At 40.1% G+C, this 27,018-nt stretch overlaps 1 protein-coding gene across 3 annotated transcripts in view; it reads left to right on the plus strand.

Moving 5' to 3' along the window:
• ATRNL1 (attractin like 1) overlaps window positions 1-27,018 on the plus strand; it is a 627,115-nt gene that overhangs the window by 438,755 nt on the left and 161,342 nt on the right. Inside the window, exon 28 of one of the 3 annotated variants that reach the window (XM_077349872.1) lies at window positions 25,103-25,281. The exons of the other annotated variants lie outside the window; for them this stretch is intronic. Coding sequence (XP_077205987.1) covers window positions 25,103-25,147 — 45 coding nt within the window. The 3' untranslated portion in view covers window positions 25,148-25,281. Of the gene's footprint in view, window positions 1-25,102; window positions 25,282-27,018 lie in introns of those variants that run through there. 3 annotated transcript variants of the gene reach the window in all.

Below are 27,018 nucleotides of genomic sequence, written 5' to 3' on the forward strand. Positions count from 1 at the left end.
ACCCTATAATATTTCCCAATGTGGGTAGAAAGCCTTTATCAAGTGCATATGAGAGATTATGTGCTGAATGGGAGGTGGGTATTCTCTGCTGTTGTATTTCCACTGTGGTTTTTGCTGTGTTAAGGAGAGTTCCAGTGACATTTTCTCACCCCAGGCCACATCTGTTCCACATAATATATTTCTGGTAAGAGTTTGGAGGAGTGTTTCTCATGGCTTAAGTTCCACTCAGTGCTCAACTCCCACTCAGGGCAGCTATCCTGCCCCTCAGTGCCTCCTCCTCCAACCGGCTTGCCCGTTTTTCCAGTGGCCAGCCAATCGCCTTCTGTCCCCCACCCCTGACCACGCCCTCCGCTTTCCACTTCCCTCCAAGGCCCTGCTGCATGAGAGCTGCCCCTGCCGGTGAGTTCCCTGCCTCCATCCTGCAGCCTTTCCAGGTTCTGAGGGGAGGGAGAGGCCATCCACAGAGTTCTTCTACCCCCCCCCCCATCTAGCACCTGTTATATTCCTGAATGCAATGGGCTTGGCCCCTAGTAATAGCATAATATTACTAGGGGACTAGTAATAGCATAATATGACAAAGGAGATTTCCTGAGTCTCTTCTTTCTTAGTGGTTAGCATATTGCTTTTCTCACTGTGCAAGGAATTATTTGATTTTGCTGTGGAGTTTCCATTCAGTTCGCAAGTGCAATTGCCACTGATATCGGGCCTGTTGCAATATTTTCTGAAGTTTAACTACTTTTCTAGCTTCACAAGCTATTAATAAGCAGTACAAGATATTCTAATAAGCTTCTACAGCAACATTGCCCTTTGTTTATTTCCATGCTATGTTAAATAGATGCAAACGTTGAAGCCTTTATTTTCTTCATTGGAGCTTGGAATTTCATTTGCAAAGGCCCTTTGTTGACACCTTGAGATTTCTCATACCAAAGCAATTAATTGCTTCTGTCCAAGTTGTTCAACTCCTTTGTACCTCTAGCAGTAGAATGAAAAGTTGTAATGGATGAGGCTGGAAACAGTACAGTGAGTATTTCCAAAGTCTGCTGCATCATATAATATTCACAGTGATTTCACTGTTTTCTTGCTCGTTGCTGTTCATTTGCCTATAATGTCCAAATGAAATCATTATCCTTATTTGGGCCACAATAGGGGTCTCTAATTGAGTACAGTTGTTGGATATTGAATATGTGTAGGTGATTCCTACAATTTCCAAATTTCTGATTTAAAAAGAATTCTCATTTTCAAAAGAACAGTACATTCATTTTCTAAAAGAAGAGTATGTTCAAATTTTTATTTCCATTTGTGGCTGGAGAAGGAAAAGGGAAGAAAGTCCATGCATCTCAGGCTTCTTTTGCCCACAAGCTTGCCTAATGTGGGGCCAGGGCAGCTACCCCTCTTGCCCATCAGCTAAGCCTACCACTGCTCCCCATATTATTCCAGCAACTAAAGGTTTAGTTGATGGTTTCAGCACCCACAGTATACCTCCAGCTGTTCAAGCTGATGATGGGATAGCTTATCAATGGCACATGTCTTGGGCATCAATGGTGTGTGTGTGTGTGTGCGTGCAGCAGCAGTACCTAAGCCAGGAGAATGAGCAGGGGTTGGTAACGTGGGAGTGGACAAGAGCATTGTAGGTCCACATCATGGGGGCTGTGTCTTGAGTTAATGTAGCCCAAGCCGAATGCACCAGAATAGGAGCCATAGGGTCACAGCAGCAGGCAGGCAACTAGCAGCAGGCAGGCTGTCAGTACCTGATCAGCTGACCATTGGGGCCCCACTGGCATCAAACCAGCCCTTGCATCAGGGAAGCCATTGCCTGAGTGGTAGCCCCCAGGAAGCAGAGGGCACAGCGAGGGCCCCAGACCCAGACTACAGCGTGGTAACCAGAATCCCATCCCAGTGTTCAGAAGCCAAGGCAATTAGGGGGATGTGGCAGGAGGGGGACCAGAAGCTACATAATGGTAGCAGCAGGAACCAGTCATCCCTGTCACCTCCTGCCAGTAGGGTGTGCAGCCGAGGGTGCCTTGTGGGAATCCTGCCCCATCCACTTGCCTCATGTGTCAAATAGGCTTACACCATTTCATCCACTTATCAATTATCCATACCTAAAAAGTAACAATTTGCACTATTTTTGCCAGCACTAGTTATGGCCTAGTGACTCTTTATATGTGTGAATATGTGTGTTGGTGTGATATATATGCACATACATGCACACACTCACACACACACACACAATATTATTAGCATCCTGATCCAATCAGCTTTGCTTGCGTACCATATTGTATATTTAATGCAGTCTTAGATCATAGTCTTACTCTTGCACATCTCAGTGAGACTTGAAGCTTCATCTTCAAAACCATTCAGATAAATCCATTGACTTAATAAAATACAAGGCTAAGATCAAGTGTTATAGCATTACAACCAGCACCTAAGCTTCGATGCAGCTGCTTCTCATTGTTCCATAAGTGCTGCTAAGAATTTGGGTGATTACAGTAAAATCCAGCACTTTTGTGCATTCAGGTAATTGAACTTTATACTAACAAGCTTCTTTTCCATTTCCCCTTGCCTGTAAGATGGTAGGACTTTTTAACTTACACTTCTTCTTCTTCTTTTTTTTTTTTTGGCTGGGCTTATTTTCTTGTTTAATTTAAATAATTTAATGAGCAATTTTAAAATCTGCAACCCAAGCATTCTTGATGATTTTGTACAAAATGAAAGTGGTATGTGTGCTTGATCAGCATTATAGTTCTTTACTCCTCTGATACCAAAAGTTCTGCAGAATCAGATTGTATTCTCATAACCTCTTTCCCACAGGTCAGGTCATTGATCTGTTTCATAGACCTTCCTTGCTTCTAGGTTCTTTCCTATATAAAAAGGCCGTGCTGGTTGCTAGAGTAATAGTGTGCAACTCCACTGAAAGTCACACTAACTTTCAGTTAAAAAGTAATTGTGTCACCTGCTCAAAAAAAAAGTCCTGGACACAATCCATCATATATTACTGTTTTGTACCTTCCCTTGAAATCAACAGATGTAGCACTTTGTGGATAATACTACTGTGAAAATGCAATGGAATTGTCAAAGGGATATTGCTAGTAAAGACAAGAGTTCCAAAATTTCTGGGTACTAAGGAGGCACATTAACTCCGATGATAATAGACCATTCCAAAATTCTGATCTCTGAAGGTTACTTGTTAAATGCAGCTGCCGTAATGTGAGGAGCAGGTGTCCCATCCTCCCAGTAGCATAAGAAAGGCACATGACAGTAGAGTCATTTCCCATGTCTCAGAGCCAGATTTCTACAACAAGCATGTATTTTAAATATTAAAAATACCGTCTATATGAGAGCTTCTCATCTTGCCTTTCCCCAAAATCATTTAACGAAGAGAAGCAAGGACTACCAGTCAGCTATCCTGTCAAATAATTTATTCTGGGTTGTAAACATTTACTTATCCCAGCCATACTTATAGGTAGGATTGCAGAATCTTCTCCATTCAATATATACTGTCTGTCCCCAGAGACACATTTGCATGGAGAATGTGCTGGCATGGCAGCATCCTCAGCTTCCCAGTGGTGATTTCCACACTTGCAACTGCACATTTTTCATTCTCTGTGATCACCGGAATTGCATTAGGATGGCTGTGCCTATATAGGCAGACAAGACAGCACATTGTTCAGCATATCTCTGAGGATAAACTTCCAATTACGCATGCTCAAACAATAAAAACCATTAAAATGACAAAAACATCTAACAGCATCAGTAAAAATGTGAAAAACCTATTCTATATCTAGCAGTAAAACCCCCAGCAGTAAAACCACCAATAATACTATGTTATAGCCAATATATAAAAGAGGGTAATTTAGGCAAAAAGAAACACAGTGGTGATATAAGAGAACTGAGGGCAGAAGAAAACACATGCATACAGAGGAAAGGCAAGTCCATGGATCAATAGAAAGTGTGGAAAAATAAATGTTTTGCTTCGCACGTAAAATTTGGCCATCTTAAGGCATTGTCCTCCCTCTCCGGTTAATCCTCACAAAATCCCTGTTAATTAGACCAGCCTTTCTCAACTTTCTTACCATTGAGAAACCCCTGAAACATTCTTCAAACTTTGAGAAACCCCAGTAGCGGTGTGACCGTGCAGAATATTGATGGGAAGCATAGCTGCGTACAGGCCCCCCTGGGGCCCCTCCCATTCCTGCCCTCCTCAGACTCATCATTGGCCACTTTGGGGGAGCGGATTGACATGACCATATATGCCAATATATATGGTCATGTTACCCATGAATATTTAACAAATTAAAATATATATTACAATAATTAACTCTCACCCATTCAGGAAACCCTTCCAGGGCCATCATGCAATCCCAGAGTTTCATGAAAGTCTGGTTTAGATTGAGAGTGAGTGCCTGAGTGACCCAAGGTACTGCAAGCTTTCATAACAGAGTGGGGGATCTGAAACTGAACACACAAACCACTATGCTACACTGGTCATTTTCTGACAAAATGATTCTCAGAACTTGCCTGAAAAGGATGGCATGTGATCTTTTGAGCAATCACAAATCCAAAGTTCTTATGGAACACCACTACAAAGTGACTGCATAATTTGTTTATTTAGATATGTATAGCCTACATAATGTTGCATTGTGGTGAAAATCAGGATCTTCCCATTTCATTCTGAAACAATACTTTTATTGTTGGTACTATCTCTGAACAGTTGCTAATGACTACATTGCTTTTGCACTAACCCTTAAGTGTCTAGCCACTGAAATCCTGCTCTTTCCTTCTTTGTGATATCATTTCTTGCAGCTCTATTTATTCCTTCCACTACATAGTCTAATACTATTGTCACTGTGGTCACATAGCCATGTGCCTTTCTTGCCCCAGGAAACTGTTGTATCAGCCCATTTTCTATCATTTCTCCCTTTCTTCCTTCTCCAAATTCATTTCCAAATAGCTTCTCTACCTTTCTGCATCCACCGGTTTGCTCTACACTTTGACCTCAAAACATTCAATTTCAACCTCTTCCCTCTCCACCACCTCCTCCATGCAGTATGTTTTCCTCTAGCTTGTCATAACTCCATGTAGCTGGAAATTGCCCTTCCACTCATGCTGCCTCATTTATCTGGAAAACGTTTTGTCTCTCAGGCTATTGAATCTCTTCATTTGAGATATTGCTTCAAGACGTTTCTTTTTTCTTTAGCTAATGCTGGGTTCTTTCTGAAAAGCATTTTGTGATACCTGGGTGAAGAATGTTATTTTCAGAAAAGGTATTCTGTGGTTCTTTTATTGAGGAATAGCACTTGCCTCTGAGGAAAACAGAATTTTGGTTTATCCCCAGCAATGATTCCTTTCCTCCTGTACATTTAATGTACACAGAAGGAAACCTATAAAACTTTTTTTCTCCAATGTAGGCTTAAGAATTTGACATTATTTCTGTCTGGATTAATTTTTTCTGCAATGATGTTAGCTTTGCAGGTATTGAATGAATGAAAATCTGAACCAATATATTTGACTTAGCACCCTAATTTTAGAACTAGGCACATACAAAGGCTGAATGACCTAATCCATATACTGTTCTTGCTTGTCATAAAGTTATTTATCTTTTCAGCTTCTTGCTCTGTGAAGAAAACAGTAAGATCCCTCACTTAAAATTGGGCCAGAAATATTAGATTTTGCATATGATGTTTTGCTTCTTCAGGACACAATTTTGCTTATCTATAAATCTATGACACGAGTATGCCTTTTTGTGTTTAACATTTTTTCTGCCCCAGAAGCATTCCCAGTTTGTCTTTAATGCATGTAAAGATTGCAGAAGATATAACCATATATAAAAACTAATTTCCATCAGTATTGTACAGGTGGAATGGGCAATGCATGGATATACAGTCTCACTCCCACTTCCAAATGCATAACAAATATACTGGAAATGAACTGAAGGATGTAGGGATTTGCCCTCAAATTCCACTTGCTGTAGGAATGTTAAAAATTATTTGTTCCTGACATTTTCTAAGTAGGAGTGGTCAGTCTAAATGGTGGTTTGTGGTTCAGTCTAAGGAGGTTGCATGCAATATTTGTTTTGGCTGCTCTTAAGCCATGGTCTAATAATTCCCCCGTCCCACCTGGATGTGGGGAATTGAAAGAGGTGATCCAATATTCTTCTTACAGTGGTGCCTAATAGCAGCTCTGTCCTTTGCCCTTAGCATAGGAGAAATATTTACAGAGAATGATGGTGATTTCCCCTCACCACATATAGCTGTTGATGGAGGACCACAAAACTGGTTGAACTTCTTTGTGACAGACAGACATGGTCTACATCATCAAACCAGGTCAGAAAACACACCAAATGTGGTATGAAGATGCCTCAGACTGATGTACAAGGGGTACAGTTTGGGACATGGAAACGTGATATTACCCTTACTACTAATGCCTCATTGCATAGGTGGGGTGCCCATTTCTCTGGCTGATTAGCCCAGGGGACCAGGTCTGAGACTGAAAGGGAGTGTTGCATAAATTTTCTAGAGTTGAGAGCTGATATGGTCAAGGGCTGTGATATTACACAACATGGCCACCATGTTTTATATCAACAAGCAGCGGGGTACAGGGTCCAGACAAATGTGTCAAGAAGCAATAACGCTTTGGGAGGCATTGATAAGGACAGGTTCAATTATTTAGGCTATCCATATCCCTGGGAAAGTAAACATTCCGGTGGATGTGTTCAGCAGACACATGGTTGTCTCCCACAACTGGGTGAGCTTCAAAAAATATCTGCAGAGCATTTTTGTAGTGTGGGGAACACCAGAGGTAGATTTATTCGCAAATCAGGGAAATGCGAGAGACCAGAATTACTGTTCCCACTTTGGCAAAGGAAATGGGTCTCTCGGGGATGACTTTCATATCTATTGGGAGGGTATGCTGTTTTATGCATTCCTTCCATTCCCTTTGATGGTCAGAGTGTCAGAAAAAGCCAGGAGAGAGAGGATGGAGTTGATCTGGCCATGACAGATCTGGTTCTTAACCTTTATGGAAATGTCCAAGGGCCAGTGGTGCAAGCTCCCCCAGGAACCAGCTCTCCTCTCATTGTCAGGATTTTTTCATTGTGACCCATAGAGGCTCCAATTGGCAGCATGGAAATATGGGACAAGGATCTAACCTTTACTAGTGAAGTGAATGTTGCTGAATTTTAGAAAGCCTAGTTCAAGGAAATTGGGCAGATGTAAGTGGGGGAGGTTTACAACATGATATCTGTCTAAACGCCAGAATCCCATTACCGCCTCTTTACAAATAGTTTTTAAGTATCTTCTATCATTCAAGAAGGCAGGTTTAAGTTTTTCCTCATTAAAAGTTCATTTGGCTGCCATATTGGCATTTCAAGTTGAGGTGGATGATAAATCGTTATTTAACCATCACCTCACTAAGAGATTCCTGAAGGTGTTGTGCAACTTGTGTCCACCTGTGGAGCCTATAGTACCACAGTGGTCGCTGTCCATGGTACTGACTCAGTTAATGGGTAAGCCCTTTGAGCTGTTGGCTACCGGTCCCTTAGGTCTGTTGATCATGAAGGTTAGTTTCTTAGTAGCCATTACTTCTGGAAGAAGAGTTAGTGAATCATCAGCACTGACGGTAGGTCCTCCTTTCTTAATTTTCCAGGAAAGAGTTGTATTATGTACAAGTTTATCATTTGTACCCAAGGTATTGTCAAGTTCCGCATGTCCCAAGAGATCATATTACCTGTATTTTTTCCCTAGAGCAAGCTCTGAGGCAGAAAGATGCTTGTACTCCTTAGATGTTAGAAGGGCACTTTCATTTTATTTGCAGAGACAGTGGAGTTTAGGAAAGAAAATTTCCTATTTTGTGTATTGTGGGACCTACTAAGGGAAGGAAAGTATCTTCCCAGTCTATTTCCAGGTGGATAGTGGCTGTCATAAAGAAATATTATGCTACAGCCAGAAAGGACTGCTCTTTAGACATCAGGGCCTATTTTACCAGAGCAATTCCCCCCCCCCCAAATCAAACTGGAAAAGGGAGTGCATGTAACTCTAGACTTTCTGTCTCTTTCTCATTCCCACATGCCAGTGCTACACTGAATCTGAAAAATCTGATCACTGGTGGTAAGTCCGTAGGTGTGGACAGCAGCACATTCTCCTTAAGAAACTACACATCCCATGCTTTTTCTTTTGAGCCAAAACACAGCAAACAGCTTTCTGGTGTGCCAACATTTACCACATATCCATAGTTAAGTCATTTGTTTTCCCTAAACTCTCCCTAGAGGTGCTCTGAGAATGGGGTTTATGTAGTGCTTCTCTCCTCGTCCTGCAGGGTACTGAATGTCCAAACTGGGAGATCCTCTGGTTACTTGAAAGCACAATGTCATTTTATCCCAGATGATTGTTGTCCCTTTGACATACCTGTGCATATCTGGGGAAATAAATATGTGTTTCACTGTGCACATACTTGCAAACACAACCTATGAAGAATTCTGGTGAGAAAGTGATATAAGAACAGGTCCTAGAGGCTGCTGAATAGTTCAGAATGTTCAGCATAATGCAGCACTGTTTTAATGGCTGTATGAATCTTTTATTAATGGACTCCTGTACATGCAGTTGAAGGTGTGAAAAGATCACGTTTAATATTTTTAAAATTTTCAAATTATCTTGGTATCCTGAATATACTCTGCTTAATCTGATTTCTATAAAACTCACTGGAATGGAAATACAAGATTTAACTGAATGAGATTTCATGGTCCACTGGAATAAATATGACATTAAGTTTGGCTGACTGATCAAGTGTAGGTGTTTCAGCATATCTTGACATAGTAAGGGTATAATTTACTAATTAATATATTTGAGTGTGCACATTTCCAGTTTAACAATATAAAAATATAGAAGCAGACTTCTCTCACAGTCAAATTTCTTTTGTGTGTGTATAAATTTGACATTGTAGATGTCTACATTCTCCAGAATGAGTAGAGTGAATGTTGCTTATGTCATATTTTATTAAGCGGATTATATTTTTAGTCACTGTCAATCAAAATAGTTTACCTTTCATCTCAGGACCAAGATATAGTAAATTAGGGGATTTTTTTAAAGAACATATTTATTGAATGCAACATTGGGAATATATTTGCCTTTGTGATCATGGGAACATAAATAATGATATGCCAATGAGATGAAATTTAGTTGTTAATTGTCCCTTTGGTAGCAGGTGAGTAGAATATTTTTGGTTTATATTGTATCTGGGGTCAACTATGTTCTTTGTTTATAATGTTAATTCATTAACTGTTAATATTTGCTGTGAACTTTGCTTTACTGATTTGCCAAAATATTAATTTGGATCATGACTTATTTGTCTGTTTCCTCATCACTGTTCATGGTAACTGTATTTTCTTCTTTGTGGAGACTGAATTACTATTATTTCAACAAAATTTGAGTCCAATGGCACCTTTAAGACCAGCAAAGATTTATTCAAGGCATGAGTTTTTGTGTCCATACACTGTTCCTCATGCGCACAAAAGCTCACACCTTGAATAAATCTTTGCTAGTCTTAAAGGTGCCATTGGATTCAAATTTTGTTGTGCTACTTTAGACCAGTACCTATACTATCTACTATCTACTATCATTTTGGATATTATTTCCTCTGAGCTTTTTGTAATCAACTGTGTAGGCTGAGACAATAATGGAAATGAGTAGTTCTTATGGTGCTTCTGGACTACCAGGTGATGAAATTGCCCTATTTATAAGTCTTAACAGTTTCCAGGCTGAGCAACTATGCCATCAAATAAGTGAGTTTGGGCATATTGACTAAGCACAATGTTATGACACAAGATGTGGCATGATGCATTAGGTTGAAGATGTTGGGAAGGATGCTGCAATTGTATGGGTTAACTGTGCTCGCCAACAGCAGCCACTATTGCTATATGCAGCACAGTAAAACCAAAACCAAAAAAGGAATACAACCCAACCTTAACAGGTAGGAACTCAGAAATTGAGCTGTACAATAATGTAAAAATGTTGATTATTTATTATAGTGCACAATTAAAAACAAAATAAAAACTACATAAAAACTACACAGAACTAACAGCACATAAGACCAAATGTGTTTCGATCCTACTGGGTCTTCCTCAGTGGTCGGAACTGTGACAATACACTCTATATAAAATATTTATATTAAACTCATTATAAAGTGTAGCTGAGTGGTTTAATTAGATCTGTAGATTATGGCTTCAACCAGTATATGTACATTTTAGACTTTTTGGAGACCACCTCCTATGACATATGCCTAGGGTCACCACTCTTTGCTATTATATAATTCTGTGCTGAGAGTGTATCTCATGTGCGTCAGGAAAAAAGCTATTTTAGACCAGTACAGCTACCTACTTGAATCTACTATCATTTTGGATATTCTTTCCTCTGAGCTTTCTGTGATCAACTGGGTAGACTGAGATCATAATGGAAATGAGTAGTTCTTAAGATGCTTCTGGACTACCAGGTGATGAAATTTCCTTATTTATAAGTCTTAACAGTTTCCAGGCTAAGCAACTATGCTATCAATTAAGTGAGTTTGGGCATATTGACTCAGCACAATGTTATGACACAAGATGTGGCATGATGCATTAGGTTGAAGATGTTGGGAAGGATGCTGCAATTGTATGGGTTAACTGTGCTCGCCAACAGCAGCCACTATTGCTATATACAGCACAGTGCCAGTATGCAGAGCCATGGACAGAAGATAACTCATATATGTTTCTACCTGCATAGAACACATCAGCATAATTATTTTTTGTTACAAAGCCTAAAATGGATAGAGGGCACCTTTACTTTTTCCCAGGACTTGACAGGAAGACTTGAGCAGCAAGAAGAGAGGAAAGAGGGGAGATGACTGAGGATGGCGCCGTGCTAGCCCGTTCTATAACGAGCTCCCGAGCCAAGCAGAGGGCCAGGAGCAGAAACACCTGGCAGACCTGACCGGGATGTGCAAATCTCGCTCGCTGGTCACCCCAGGAACCGGGAACGGCATCCTGAGGGTCCTACAGATCCGCGGAGACAAAGTTCTCTGGATCACCACTGCCTGTGCTCGGGGCCATAATGGCGTTCTTGTCGTAAACAATTTTTAAAGCTTGAAATGACCAGCCGCATAAAATCCTGCATTTTCCCCAGATTATCTCTTTCCAGCTTGACAAGAGCCAAAGTCTGATGAATCAACAAAGCAAAGACTGTGAGTTCTCTGTTTGCTTTCCTCTTCTTTAAAGCCAGGCACTAGCCCCCCTTTTCCCCCCTAACCAATTTACAAGGGAATTCTTTCTTCAGACAGGAGGCAAGCCAGATAAATACACTCATTAAAACAAACAAAAGAAAGAGCTTAAGAATTTTTCAAGGAGAGCTCAGCGGGAGATGTTGACCGAATACGGAGATTGACTAACTGATAATTCCTGATTGCCCGAACTCTCACGAGACGCCCTGTCTGTGACTGTTTACAGCAATGGAAAACCCAACTAACACACAGATGTTTCGTTTGTTATGCAAAGGCAACTCAGAGATACTGAAAGTAGTCAAAAAGGTTGAAAAGGAAATTCAAGATACCAAGAAAGAGCTCTCAGACAGAATCGACGGTTTGAAAAAAATAGCTGATGAAAACACAACTCAGCTGGCAATACACCAAACGAGAATCCAATGTCTGGAAGTTAATCAACAGGAGCGGAAGAGACTGGCAGAAGATAAATCCGAAGCCCTGGAAGTAGAATCGAAAGCTAGGAACGTAAAAATCAAAGGCGTCTCAGAAGAATTTGTGAAAACAGACTAAAGGAAGGAAATCACCGAAAGCCTGGAAGACTACTTAGAGGAGGAAGAGATTCGGATTGACAAAGTATACAGAGTCTATTCAAAGGCGACCGCACGCAAGAAGCAACCAAGAGACATCTTTGTGGGCTCTGACAGTAAGGCTGCAAGAAATACTCTACTCAAAAAGCATTAGGCGATGCCGCTGAGTTTGGTGGATCAAGAAGCACAAATATTTCAAGACCTGCCAGCAGACACATCATGGAAAAGAGCACAATTCCATCTTTTGTGACCACCTGAAGAATGTGATGAACAATGGAGCAATTACCTGGTCTTTCTTAGGAAAGACAGCAGCAACTTCTAGGTTAGGGCCAACATACGATGGGAACTGACTATATATTACTTAAGATAATAACAGATTATATTCTCATATGTATCAACAATTATTTTGCTAAGAAAGACAGCATTAACTTTTAGGTTAGGACTAATATGTGATGGGAACTGAATATGTACTTTTTAAGATAATAACAGACTATACTCTCACACGTATCAACAATTATTTTGCTAGCTGGTTGTTTTTTTTTCTTTTCATCTTTCTGTAAGCGCTTTATATACAATATAAAAATAAATAAAATATTTTTAAAAAGAAGAGAGGAAAGAGGAATTTCTCCTGGATAGTTGTAGAGAAGACTAATGCTATGCAATGATGAGCTTAGTGGGGAAAAGGTATCATCATATAGGCAAGCTAAGGAACAGAGAATTCAGAAAGGGGTACTGGAGTAACGTTGCCATCTGATTGTTCTGAGGTTTCTTTGACTTTTGAATTTGCATGACAAGTAAAACAGGCACAGCTTTACCTCTTTCAGAGTTGCACAGGTAAGAAAGATTCAGCTCTTCCTATTCTGCCACTTATGTAGTTTTAAAAGTGGTCCTACCAAGCATAAAATGGTCATCCTAGGCTTGATAAAAGGGTGGTGTGGGCTGAAAAACAAGAGTTTGCAGAAGCATCTTGAAGAAGTGGTGAAGAAACAGACTTGAGAAAAAGGGGGTGCTACCAGTGGCTCTAGCGAGCAATTTAGGAGATGAACTGATGGCATGAAGGAAGTGGACACTAGAGGCTGGAATCCTGAGAAAGCCAGTGCTGGATTACATAGTCCACCCATGACTTTTAACATCCCCTACCATCAAGGTTGTATAGAAGGGGGTATCAGTGATTCAGTTCTTTCTGTGCATACAAATAGTAGGAAACAATGTAAACCTCTCTTTTGCTTCAGAACAATTACCTTGTAAGTGATCTTATGCTTTAGTTCAGTTTTCTGGATTGCGTTGAACACAATAAAACGTTTTAGTAGTTTTGGTTTGGAAAAACTGGTAGTTATAAAAAAACAGTATACTTTCCCCCTTAATATCCCTGATTCTCATTTTAGAAGTAACATTCAAGCAGAGGCACTAATGCATTTTTAAAGCTTTGAAAGTATTTTTGAAGGCCCCTTGTCTTCAAAGCTGCATGTGTGGTAAGGCTTATAGGAAGGATTTCCCCCTCTAAACCAATGTTTTCTGTTCCTTAGATCCAGCTCCTTGGGTTTATAACCTCTGAGTTCTCTTTAACCATGTACTTGTTCACATATCAAGTGAGGTTAAAATGAGGTCAAACTACAGCATAGATTCATTTTAACTACTTGCTCCTATAGGAACTGCATCCAAGTATCTTTTTAATGCAAACTCTAGGATAAAATTCTTTTAAATAACTGAAAAATGAAAAGGGCAAATAACCTTGACATAACATAGGGGCATTTAAGTGTTGTAGTGATAATTATATCACAATATCAGTTTCTGTTAAATCTGGGTACAGCATTGGTAGCAACTTAAAATATTGTTGTTTGTCTTGTTTTTCTCTTATTGCCTCTATAATGGCAGATGTAACTTTTATTTCCTTTGCCAATTAGTGAAATAAGCTCTCTTTAATATAAATATAAGCATTATCACAAGAATATTTTCACATGATAAGGTCTAAGTTGCTGATTTATATAAAGTTGATACTCTCTGACATATGAGAGAAATTGCTCTGCCCCAGAGGATTTGTCTTCTGTGATGGATTCTCTATTTGCTTCATAGACAACCAGCTTGAATCCTGTTTCTCTCTTGTGGTTTTTCTTAAGCTGGGAAGACAGGAATTACAATACTCCTGTGAGTTGGAGTAACAGGGAAAAGAAAAAGAACACCTTCAGCAAAGCAGGAAGGCTATGCTTATGCTTCAGCATTTCTGGTATAAAACATTCTTGGCAATCACAGTGGAATTTTGGATTATGTGCACAATGTTTTCTGTTTATTCAAATTTAGAAATATACATTCTTCCCATTTCTGCTTATCAGACATAGGAGAATGTTTAGCCTATAGCCTCTCTGTATGTGGGTATGAAATATTTGACCCATATGATGCAACGATATGGCTTAAATCTGAGTCCAGTGGATGAATTCTAGAGTGTCAGGAACAATATAGCATGCTAGTTTAATGCAAAACTGTTATACTCCTTGTGGATGGTTGCCACTGAGCTATGGTGTCAACTGCACAGGAAATAACTGTATTCTGTGTGCTATCGGGACATATGAGTATTACATTGTAAAGTAAGAAATAAACTGCATTGAACTTGATGAGACAATCACACTCTAAGACTTCAACTTTGCATCTTAATCAAGATTGTGTTGTTTAAATTCTAGAAGAGTAGTGATAACAGAGTATAAAACAATATGCATCGTACAAGTAGTACAAAAAGAATAGTTTCTTTGTAAATGGGATACATTTTTTTTGTTTCAGTCTTAATATTGCTATAGCTAAGCAGTATTTGGGTAGGAAACATCAGTGGATTATGTAAACGTTGATAATAGCCTCACAGGAGACTTTCTCCTGTTGTGTTAGAAAATGCATGTTTGCCAACATAACGAAGACCTTATGAGCTGTTTGAAATCTGAGAGACATGAGGAATGATACCCAGTTGCCCGCTGCTGTCTAACAAACTGCAGTAATTGGGAAAGTAACCTTGACATATTTCAGTTGAGGTCTGGATACCCACAGTTTATTATATTTCAGACAGTATCCATTAACAGAGATGTAAAGCCAAATTAACTCTAATGTTGCAATCTTCACAAGACGTTCCATAGCTAGTAATAACGTTAACATGACACTCTTAAAATAAGAATTTCAATTATGAGCCACACGAAGCTGTGGAAAAAAAACCCCTGACAGCTTTAATGAACAGTAGGAGTTAGCATTCGCTTTGATAAAGATCAGAATTATCATAGATATGGTGGCAAACCAAAGAGCAATATGCTCCTATTTCCTTGAGTCTTGTTGTCTACTGCTAATGACAGCATGAAGTTTCAATTTGCCTCTGTAGAATAGCAATCTCAGTATTCTCATTTTTGTCCTTTTAAAGTTCAAAAAGCTAAGGGGTAAAGCCCCTTCCATTCATTTTTGAATGAGTTTCATTCTTTAGGTAGCTGTACCTCAATACAGAAACTGAAGCTTCACTGTTCTTTTTCTTCCGCATTGGTACCCTCTGATGCTTTGAAATGGCTGGGCCTAGAACCCAGTGTCCAATGTTTCCAAACCTAAATCCACATTGAAATAGCCATAAAGAAGAAATATAACAGATCTCTGCAAGTGGTGAACTAGGATGCTCCAGCTGTCAAAATAATACCAAGTATTCATTATAATGCCCAGTATTAGAAGCCTGCATAAGAAGCCAGGTATTCCAAACATCCAAATGCTATGCAAGGAGGAGGGATCGAGATATGAGGCCAATGATAAAGTGAAAGAGAAGGGAGAGAGGGCTGTAGTTGCCTATTCATTGAATATCTGGGTGCAGGGCTAAACACTGAAGTAGGAGCCCAACTATTTTGTTCAAGAAACTCAAAGAATAGCCCAAAGAGAAGCTGGGACATGTGATACGTCAGTGAATGCTCCCTAAACTATTCAAAATCAGATAGTTTGGAGTCAGTTTAAAAGCTTTTGGATACGGCAAGTGGCAAAGACCAAATACAAATTATTCTTTTGTTTCCAGGCTTCATAAGAAGCGAGGAGTCAGGCGGATGATCGTCTGCCATTTGACTGGTGAAAGAAAAGGAGGAGTGGTTCAGTGTCTGGTAGCATTTCCATAAAGGTAGAAAAGAGGGAGATAGATGGTTGATCTGTCACTGTACACTGGACCGCTCTTTGGGATTATAAGCACACCTGTCCAAGAGCAATATTTTTTTAACTGTTAATGAAAAGGGGGAGTGACTGGTGTGTCCCTCTTAAAATAGACTGCCAGTTCTTCCTAACACTAATCATTCTTCTTTTGACATGCCCTAGGTACTTGAAGCTTTAATCTTCATGTATCTGGATCACCCCTGCAAAATGAGCAGCCACAATGACTCAGGTCCTGGATATAGAAAGGAAGCTCATTGAAAATAAATTGATCTTAAGCAAGCCCAACCACATGGTTCAGAGAAAGGTTACTGGATCAGAGACTGTATAGGAGATGAAAGCTTTGTTAGTAAAAGATGATTTAACACAGAATAAAAGAAACAGAATTGGTCCAAGTATTGTTTTAAGCATTAGCCAGACAAAGATATTTTCGCCAAGAGTTTGAATAATAGGATTTTGAGAGAAAGAGCCTATATTAAAGGGAAAAAAACCTATATTCTAAGCTCTCCTTTCTCCTGTCCTTGTCACTGCTACCAAAGATACTTTTATCTCACATCTACGCAGCATGAAACTCAGGGGTTTTACGTGACACCTCCATTTTCTTCTTTCCTTTATCAAGTTCTGCCATTTTTTCCAGAATCTCAAAGGTTGAGATACTATGAACTTTGCTGCACAAATAACTTTCTGTATGTAAAGCAAGTAAATAAACAAACAAACATGCCAAATGAGTCCCTGATCAAGTTGCCTTGATGCTGCCCATTGAATTTCATCTTAAGTAGCTTTACAGCTGCACAGTAGCCACTTGGTCATTGCATTTTGAAGCCATGGGCCATAATCATTTGGGTAATTAAACTGACCATATACAGAATCACCTGCAGCTCATCCTCTCTTTGTGCCCATATGATTGGATGTGTCCTTTCAATTACTGAAAAGGGCTAGAAAGCATTGTGTGCTTTTTGCCCTCTGCCAGGGGCATCTGTTCAAGAAACATTTACCCATGAATTGACTGCAAGATAAGCTTTGTTAATGGAAAAACACCAAAGGCAAAATAGTAAGTTTCAATTAAAATCTTATTTTTAACTAGGTACCTTTTTTAAACTGGCAGTGGAAGCATCAGATGGGGGCAGCTACTGTGGTAAAGTTAATCTGACTATGGAAGAAAGCAGTTTTATCATGCAGCTGGATACATACAAATTCATTTGGATACATCTAAATAGCTTGCTGAGTGATCTGTTTCCCGATAGCAATTGGGGTGTGAACCAAACCCAAGGGATATTTAGGTATCACAATTTGACCTTTTCCATATGTGTTTTAAACCATAGCCCATGATCTGAGTAGCTTCGGTCTATCAAGTTATATGGCTCACAGGGTATAACTGATCCACAATATAGTTCAGCTTCTGCACTTCCTTTCTGATGCTGGATGGAACATTTATGGCCTAGGCATTCCACGCAAAACAAACAAGAAATCTTGGTTAGCTGTATGTAAGACAGCATTACCTCGGAGTAAGTAGAATTCAGTAGGATTCTGAGAAAACTGTTTAGGACTCCATTGCTTTATATAATAAAAAAAGAAAACCCATGTTATTTGTGTTTTTTGTTTGAGAGAGAAATCCTGAGAAACCAACAATAGATCTCTTTAAAGTTTCTCAAGAATAAGAAATTAACAATTCATGTTTTTTATTTCTTTTGTAAAGGTGTGGAAAAGGAGCAGTGAGGGTAAAGGGCAGGAAATAAGACTCAGGTTTGGGAGCTGCCACAGGAAAAAAAAGTGCCTTCCTGTTTAAGATGCAGTGGAATTATTTTTAGACAGCAGGTCATATCTGAGAACCCAGAACGTTTGGGACCATTGTCTTAAATAGAGGCTTAACACTGGGGTTTCCTTCTTTCTAAACTTTGGTTTACCGTCCCGAGTCTCATTTAATTAACCCTCATTCTTTCTCTGCAGCTTTTTCTAGTTCTTCTAACTTGATAAATTTTATTAAAAATACAGTACTGTGTATTACCTGGATAGCAAATACAAATGAACAAAGTTTGAATGTGCATGCAAACAAAAGCTTATAACTTGAGTAAAATTTTGTTGGACTCAAACTTTGTTCTCCTGCTTCTGACCAACACTGCTACCCACCAGAATCTAAGCAAATGAAAATGTGACTTTTAAAGCAGATATACCTATATATTAGTCCTTCTAATTCATGAACATAGGGTGGAAGTGAGATCACTGAAGTGCTTCACCTGAGGTGGATTGAGGGAGATGGCAGCCTTGGAAAACAGCCCCACCTCCCAGAGGAAGGAGGGAAAACTTCTGGCCAGCCCTGAGCAGAAGGTGCTTGATCATGCTGGGTGGCCATTTGGGATGAGGCTGGGTTGCCCTGTTCTTCAGCAGGTGAGAAATGGCCAGGCCAGTGCATCTGGTTCTTTGCTGTAGCAAGACCAGGCAAGGGTACTAGATACGTAAATGACCCTAATACCATAACTCCTGTTGATCAACTTGATAGCTGCTGTATGATAGAGCAGTAATTAATTGGCAAAGGGCCTTTTTTCCATATTATGTTCTCTTAATGTCTCTATAGTTTTGAGTAGGACAAACTACGGGGTCTCTTAAGACACCTCAATAAGTAACAGTAGAATCATTGTGGATGTAGAAGATATGAAAGTGACCCCAATACCCAACTGGAAAAGGCACCAATTAAAATGGCCATGGAGGCTTATGAGGCTTACTAGATTCCAGAAGAATTGTAGAATCCCAAACACATGCTCAATGTGCAGATGACACTGAGCTCTTCCTTCTGATGGATTCACCCCCAGAATCTTTAGCCAGATGACTAGAAGCAGTGATGAGATGGCTCAAGCAGAGTCATCTGAAGCTCAGCTCTTCAAAGTTGGGAGGTCCTATGGCTGGGAAGGAAGGGCTCAAGCGAGGAAGCCCATCCTGGATGAGGTACAACTATCAACAGTTCACTCCAGCAGGAATCTGGGCATGATCCCTGGATACTTCCCTTTCTACATAGACACAGATCACAAGAGTAGCACAGCTGGCACACTATCTGCACCTAGCCAAACTACTAATGTCTTATTTGGCCCCAGAACACCTAGCCCCAGTGACCCATGTGACTGTCACTTCTAGACTAGATTTCTGTAGCTTGCTCTATGCAGGCCTACCCTTAACCTTAACCCAGAAACTGCAACTGGTCCAGAACGCTGCAGCCAAAGACTTCACAGGAACACTGTGGAAATCCCACATCCAGCCTGCTCTCCAACAACTACACTGGCTTCCAATTTAATTTTGGATCAGACATAAGGTTTTGGTAATCACCATTAAGTCCATATGCTGTTTGGGCCCAGTGTACCTGAGGGACTGCCTTGCTGTCTATATCCCCCTAAGACCACTATGCTTTGCCACTTCCAACTAGCTAGTGATCCCTGCCCCCAAAGAAGCAAGCCTGACCTCAACCAGAGCCATATTCTTCTCTGTCCAGGCCCCCACCCAGTGGAATGAGCTCCCAGAAGAGATCAGAGCCCTGCTGGAGCTAGCACAGTTCCGCAGGGCCAGCAAAATGGAGCTCTTCCGCCAGGCATTTGGTTGAGGTCAAGTCAATTAATACCATCTACTGGGTCCCCCAAAGCCCCTCCCCTGACCTGAATCCTGAGCCAACTAAACTTTGAGGTCACAGTTATATGTTTAATTTTGCTACCACCAGTTAATGAAATGTTAGGAAACTCTTGTTATATGTTGCTACTGTTGTTTATTGATGTTTATTTGCCTACTAATGAATTACACTGTACAATCCTTATTTTCTCTGTAAACCGCTCTGAGCCACAGAGGAGGGTGCTATATAAATGGAAGGAAGATCTCAGATTGCAGTGGAAGAGTTGAACATGAAGTTCCTTGAACCTATCAATGAGGTTTCCCCTCAGCAACTATTCCTATACTTGGGCAAAAACTGGCCATATTGTTTACCATGGAGTGGGTGATATGACGATATCTGGGAATAATGCTTTCAGTGAACTTATAATGAATCTGATAAAATATACTATAGAGCCAACTGTAAGATCTATGAAGCAGCAATGATGATGGCACAGAAATGTTACTTCTCTGCTACTACAGAGGCTTTCTGAACCAGTGTTTTGTGAAGTTTTGTGAAGGGCCAGGATGGGGAAGTTCTGCCACTGCAATGCCAGAGCTTCCCTGGCGTGCTCTGCTCTAAGAAGGTGGGACCAGCCTGAGAAGCTCAGATCCCAGAAGTGGGATCTTTAGGTCATAGGTGGAGGCTAGCATCTCCACCACTGGTCAGGGGTGCTAGCCTCCAGGTGGGGCCTGGAGAACCCACAGAATAAAAGCTCTTTTCCAGACTGCAGAGATCAGTTCCCCTGGACAAAAGGGCTACTTTGGATAGGGATGGAAGGCTCTGTTTCATTCCCCTCTACATACACACAAAGAGAGAGAGAGAATTGAATTGCTCCAAAGCTCGATCATAGAACTGATGGAATTCTCGTATGAATTAACCTTAATAATGTTTAACAATTTAGCTCAAACATTAAATATAAGGATTAATAACAATAATAACAACTTAATTTTTCTAACCTGCCCTACCCTTGAGGGTCAGGGCGGGTAACATTAGGCTGTAAAATACAATCATAATAACATTAAAACACATGTTAAGTTAGTTAAAAACAATTTGCAATTATCACCATATATCTGCCAAATTAAATGCAGAGGTTTCATTATTTGGATGAATGTATCTTCCCTCCAAATGATTAAGGTCTGGGAGGGCCCTGGTCTCAATTGGTAGAGCACTCCACTAGGCCAGAACCAGGGCCCCTGAACAGATTTTGGTCTGCTGACTGTAGTTCCATGGAGCCAACTGGGGCATGTAGTGTCCCTCCAGGGACACCGTAGGTTGAAGAAACAGCTGGGCCAAAAGGCCTGACTCAGCTCCTGCTGGCACACATGGCATCCCAGGGGACGCAGAAGTTTACGTGTTCCCTTGTCACGGGTCTTCTAGGGCACTGCGCCAGGCCAGGGCTGGGATGGCGGCAGCATGGTGCATAATCAAGGCTGCCCTGCTGCCTTCATCCCTGATTTCCAGCCCTGTGCATAATGGGTCTTTGGAGGACATATTAGTTGTTGATCAGTAATAAAGTAGATCGAGATATATCCCACAGATGAGGGCACCCAGGAAGACAAAGCAAAGAAAGATACAGTCTTTCTAATGGCTGCAATAAATAGTAGTTTGATAAGTAAATTTGATTATTTTTTTCCTTTAAAGAATACAAAAATTAAATATGAAGATCTACCTGTATATCTTTACATTTTAACGTCATTGCTCAATATCTGAATTACCTCTGCTGATGTTTCTCCGAGGATAGCTCAGTTTGTTTGCTTTAGTAGAAGCTCAGTCTGTTTATTCTTTTGTTGCAGAGAGGAATGATCTATGGGAGCTCCCAGGAGGAAAAAAAAAAGCATGAGAAAACATATCCAGGCTTTCATGCTCTGTAGCAGTACTTAGTCAGTTAGTCTGACCTATTTTTGAGGTGGTGTTTCAAAGTCTTTGCTATTAAAGCGCTTTTTAAAATCAATCTATTTGAAACCCCTCAAAGCCTTTACATAAACAGCAAAAGAAGCAGGCACAATGTTTCCATTAAAAGTTTGCTATTTATATAAAACTGTGTTTTGATGGTAAACTGAAGCATATTTTACATACACATTAAGGTCAGTTTTCACAGCTGAAATAGCATGTAGAGAATTTGGGTAAATTGATCTACTTAGGATCTGGCTTGTGATGACACATGATTTCTTATGAGAGGGAGTGCCTAGGCTGAGCACAAACTGGCAGAAACTAAGTGGGAAGTTCAAAGGGCCTCCTTTACTATAACAGTGTGGGCAACTAAAGGGTGCTGATCTAAATGGGACTGAAGAGAAAACGTGGGCAAGTGAAAGGCAAAACAAGGAGAAACATTGAGATGATGAGGCAAAGTACAACAAGAAGCAAATTGAAGAGAAGTGAAGCAAGGACAATACAACCTTAGAGTTTTGTCAAGCCTGAGCAGGAAAACAATGAGAAGGGGGTTTGGTGGGGGAGGGGGTAGGGTTGGAAGGCCTTGAAGAAGAATAGAGAGGTAAGCCTTATATAAACTATAATAATGCAGTCTGATATTATTGTGGACACCCATGGGATCCCATCCCACCCACCTTAGCTTGTTTACACATCCCCCTTGGGCTCCCAGGGAGGGGGAATGCCACCAGAAGTGCATTGCCTATTTGGAAGATTTAACTCTTTGTTTTTCTAACTTTTTTTCTGCAAACTGGGGTGTGCCCCCAGTTATGGAGAAAGGTTTCTTTTTTCTCTGCATGCTTTGAACCATGGTTTTAAATATCCATAGGAGGAGCCATGTTGAGAATTAAATACAATGACAAGTGGAAATTCCACGAGGACTGTTGGGGGGGTCACTTTATTTCCAACTGTATCTTCTTCCCACACAATTTCTGCTTTTTCTTCCTCTAGCAGTTTCAGTATCCTCTCGTCTTTCTTTGCTTCTTTCTTTCCTTCTCCCTCACCCACCAGGCTTTCTTTTACTTCCTCCCTGATTCTTCACCTTTATTATTTCTTTACTTCATTTTAACTGCACCTTTCACCCCAGTGGAGGTCTAAAGCAGCTTATATCATTCTCTACACCTCCATTTTATCCTTACAGCAACTAGCTGAGGTAGACTAGGTTAACATGCTATAACTGGCACAAGGTCAGAAGCCCAGAAAGCCCAGAAGCCCAAAAAGCTTCTGTTGTAGACTGTGAATTCAGGTATGGTTATCTTGGATCTTAGTTTGACAATGTAACTACCTTAGCACAATAGGCATCAGCTTCCTCACCTCTCCTCCCCTTGGCAGCCTCTTCCTCAGAAAAGTCTGACCAAGTTGCAAAACTCATGTGATAGCAGGTCACTTAGTTGAGATTTGGCCACTTGAAAGTACCACTTGAAAGAATCCTGTACCCCTGCCTTTTACAGTTGGAAGTCAAAGTTTTAAGACTGGCAATACTATAATCGTTGCCTACCAACTCCCCTCCCCCAATGGCCACTAAGATCTCTTTTCTTAATGGTACAGGCACTGCTTCTATTACTTGAGGGACTTAACCCACCCCCCACTCCTGCCATTATTCATTCAGTTTTGTTTCTTTGTTCACTTAGATTTCAGATTTTTCTTTAAATCTGGGGCTTTTCTCAGGTTTGTTCATGGCTCCAGTTTTTAGATTTAGGCATCCATAGATGAGGCCATGTTGAGAATTTTATGTTGTTTCCTTGAGGAAGCAGAAAATAGTCCTTCCACTTATGTACTCCACTGAGTTTCCTCTAAAAAATCTTCTGAGTGGATCTTTGGGGGTTGGATGGTGGTATTTATTTCCTCTTTAAGCACACACATGTAGCCTTTCTTATTCATGCATTCTTGTATTTTTTTACAGTATAATGGGGCAAGTGGTGGCATTTAGAGATCACTTGTGCTGGTTGAGGTATTAAAATCATAGATTCATAGGGTTGTAAGGGACCTCCAGGGTCATCTAGTACAACCCCCTACAGAATGTGTTGACTGAGAAATCATATTTATCCACCTCTAGAAATAAGAGAATGATCCAGCCACAATATGAAGCTGCTTCTATTTTACTGAATCCATTTTACATAAATTGCAATAAATCTTTTCTCATAGCCAGCATTCATAAGAATTAGTAATTAAGTGTGTTTGTATCTGACGGAGTCATAGGATAAATAAATATTAAATACATAAAAATGAGTTGCGGTGTGCACACGAAGCTATTATACTTGGTACATTATCTGGCAGCTGTTTGACAGCAATGTGTGTTGACACACCTTCATGGCACATAATTTCTCAAAAGCAAGCAGTTAATCAATTAATTAATTACAGTGTAAATCAACTTTTAGATTGATTTAGATCCAACAGCATGCAGAAAATTAACTGTTAACATTGTTTTCAATTAATGCATCTTAACACTTGTGTGTGTATCTTGTACCTAAACTAATCAGATAAATTCCAAGACTTTCTGAATTAGTTCGAAAATTGAATACTAAATTATACTAGTTTATATGCAGCATATAACAAATCCCAGGCTTCGTGCAAAAGATGCTGTTCAGATTTAATCAGTACAGATAATCCTTTCATGAAGCTAGATTCAATATGAAGTTGTGTTGGTCTGAAGCAGCAAAGCAACGTGTGAGTCCAATGGCTCCTTTAAGACCAAGAAGATTTTATTCCAGGTATAAACTTTTGTGTACAAGCACACTTTTTTCGGCTATCTGAAGATAGCAAAAGCTTATATTTTGAATAAAACTTCCTTGGTCTTAAAAAGGCCACTGACTGGACTCAGACTTTGTTCTTATAATGCATTGTTTATTACAAAAAAATCAAAATGTTTTATCACTATCTCAGTCTGGACACAATCAACCTACTTACCCAAAAGCCAGTTAATCTAGACCACAGGTAGAATGGGGCAAGGTATCCATAGATAATGATAAGCCTGTCTGTTTGTTCATGAGAGTCAGTTTGATTCTGATTTTTGTACACTCATAGTGCAGAGTTACACCCTTCTAAGTTGACTTTAGTATACTTAGAAGGGTGTAACTCTGCTTAGAATAGCAATGTAAAACAACACAACAAAATTTGAGCCCAATGGCACTTTTAAGTCCAACAAAGGTTTATTCAAGGCGTGAGCATTCGTGTGCATGCACTCTTCCTCACACTTCTTTTGTCTGAGGAAGTGTGCCTACACACAAAAGTTCACACCCTGAATATATCTTTGTTGGCCTTAAAGGTGCCATTGGACTCAAATTTTGTTGTGCTACTTCAGCCCAACGTGGCTACCCACTTGAATGTAAAACAGCTTTAGTCTGTGTGCTTCAATTGAAATGACTTGTGGAGCAGGTTGCTCTTGAATACTATAGTAATTGCTTCCAGTTTACATTGATTACAAACCTATTGACAGGTTTTATTTAAGGACTTCATGTATCATGAAGAGAAATCCAAAATCAGGAAATTTTGCTATTCAATATGATTAATACTTAAAATGAAATTAATTTAATGAAATGAGTAACTTGATGATATTAATACTTCTAAATGTTGCCTGTCTGTATTTACTGCCTAGACCCTCTGCCCGGACCACAAAAAGAAGACAGTTATACTATTGTAAGCTGATCTGTTTATTTATTTATTTTCAACATTTACATCCCATCTTTCCTTTGTAAAAACTTGAAAGTAGTTTGCAAACTAAAAGAAATCAATGTTAAATAAAATCAACCTAAATAAAAACCATGCTGGACACTACTGAAGTAGTTTTTGTGAATTATTCTAACTGGGCTTACATAAGCATGTGGATCAATGTAAGGAACTTGAAATAGAAGGAAAATTGCTGCTTGTTCCATTTCACAGTTAGGGATGCCACAAATTTTGCAGCAGAGGTAGCCAAACATTCTATGTTCAACATTTACGTTCAGATTATGAGCTAAACTCAGATTTGTTCAGTTGTGCTCAAACAATCCAAACACAGATTTGTTCAGTTTACATTAAATAATCCAAACAAATCAAACTGGATTCTCCAGAAGTTAACTGTCTGCTGATTGTGGGATATTCTGGGAATTTTTGCTTTGCTAGGAAACATTAAATGTTCTTTAATAGGACAGGCGGGACGGGGGAGTGTTTCAGAAACTGACTCCACTAATTAGAAGGATCAACTGAGTCAGCTTCAGATCTCCCAGCACTGGAAACTTTTTTCCCTTCCAAGCTTGCTGAGACATAGCAAAGGTTTTTTGGGGGGAGGAACCCAGAAAATCTTACTCCCATCTGAACAGAAGATTAATTTGAAGACTGCTTCTGATCTATATCACCACCACCTTCAAAACTGTTGCATCTCAGGCTGGCTGGGACACAGCGAAGTTGGAAATCGCAAGCTGCCAGTCTGTGTATAATCCTTGATCAAGCACAGCACTGTTTCAGGCAGGGAGGTAGACCAGAAGCCCCTCTCTTTATGAAAAGAATCTCTTTGCATTCCAGACTGGATAAATAGTTGAAGCATCATGGTAAGGGTTGACACTGGGAGAGCTAAATAGCTGGGAGGCATTTTATCCCTCCCAATCTGCTGCTTGCTGCTTTGAGGGAAGATCACAAGTGGAAGATTAAATGGACCCATTTAACTCTCGTTTTGCTCTCCACCACTTCATAGCCGCAGGAAGCAGAACAGGATGGTTTAAATGGCTCACAGTAGATGCTTAAACTTTAAATGGATCACATATACAAACCAGTTTGGTTCATGAACCATCATATGGCTTCATGTAGGTCCATGTTTGTGGTTCAGCCACGAACCATGGACCAAATTATAAAAATGCAGTTTTTGCCCATCCCTGCTTCATTGCTCTGAGTATCAATAATCCATGCCAACAGCATGGAAGCACCACAGTTCTTTCCATACCTTCTATCACTCGTGACCAAGGCCATTTTGTCTTCTACCAGAGATAAATATACCTACCGACCCCCTGGGTGATGCCTAGAGAAGAAGCTCTAGCTGCACAGCAGCTCCCATGGGATGCCTCAAGCAACCCCTGAGTGTATCTTGAGAACTTCCCATGCCCAAGAGGTGACCTCCTCAAACCATTCAAAATTATACAGCACCTATAGGAAAAGGCTCAGAAGGAAGAGCCAAGGAGCATGTCTGAGAAATAGCAAAAAACAGAGAGAGAAATATGGCAAGCCTTGAGTGTATCTTGAGAACTTCCCAAGCCCAAGAGGTGACCTCCTCAAACCATTCAAAATTATACAGCACCTATAGGAAAAGGGCTCAGAAAGAAGAGCCTGGGAGCATATCTGAGAAATAGCAAAAAAAAAAAAAAAAAAAAAGAGAGAGAGAGAGAGGAAAATATGGCTAGTGAGATATTTAGCCAGGTTAGTGAGGTCCTCCTGACCCCTAGCTAACTGAAAGAGGCAAATAAGGAGACCCTGGAGTGATGTAACTACTCTGGTCCTGAAGAGGATGCCCAGCATATAATAAACTGAGCATTGATAACTGCC

The sequence above is a fragment of the Paroedura picta genome, chromosome 8, assembly GCF_049243985.1.
Source record: "Paroedura picta isolate Pp20150507F chromosome 8, Ppicta_v3.0, whole genome shotgun sequence".
In the NCBI taxonomy this organism is placed as follows: domain Eukaryota; kingdom Metazoa; phylum Chordata; class Lepidosauria; order Squamata; family Gekkonidae; genus Paroedura; species Paroedura picta.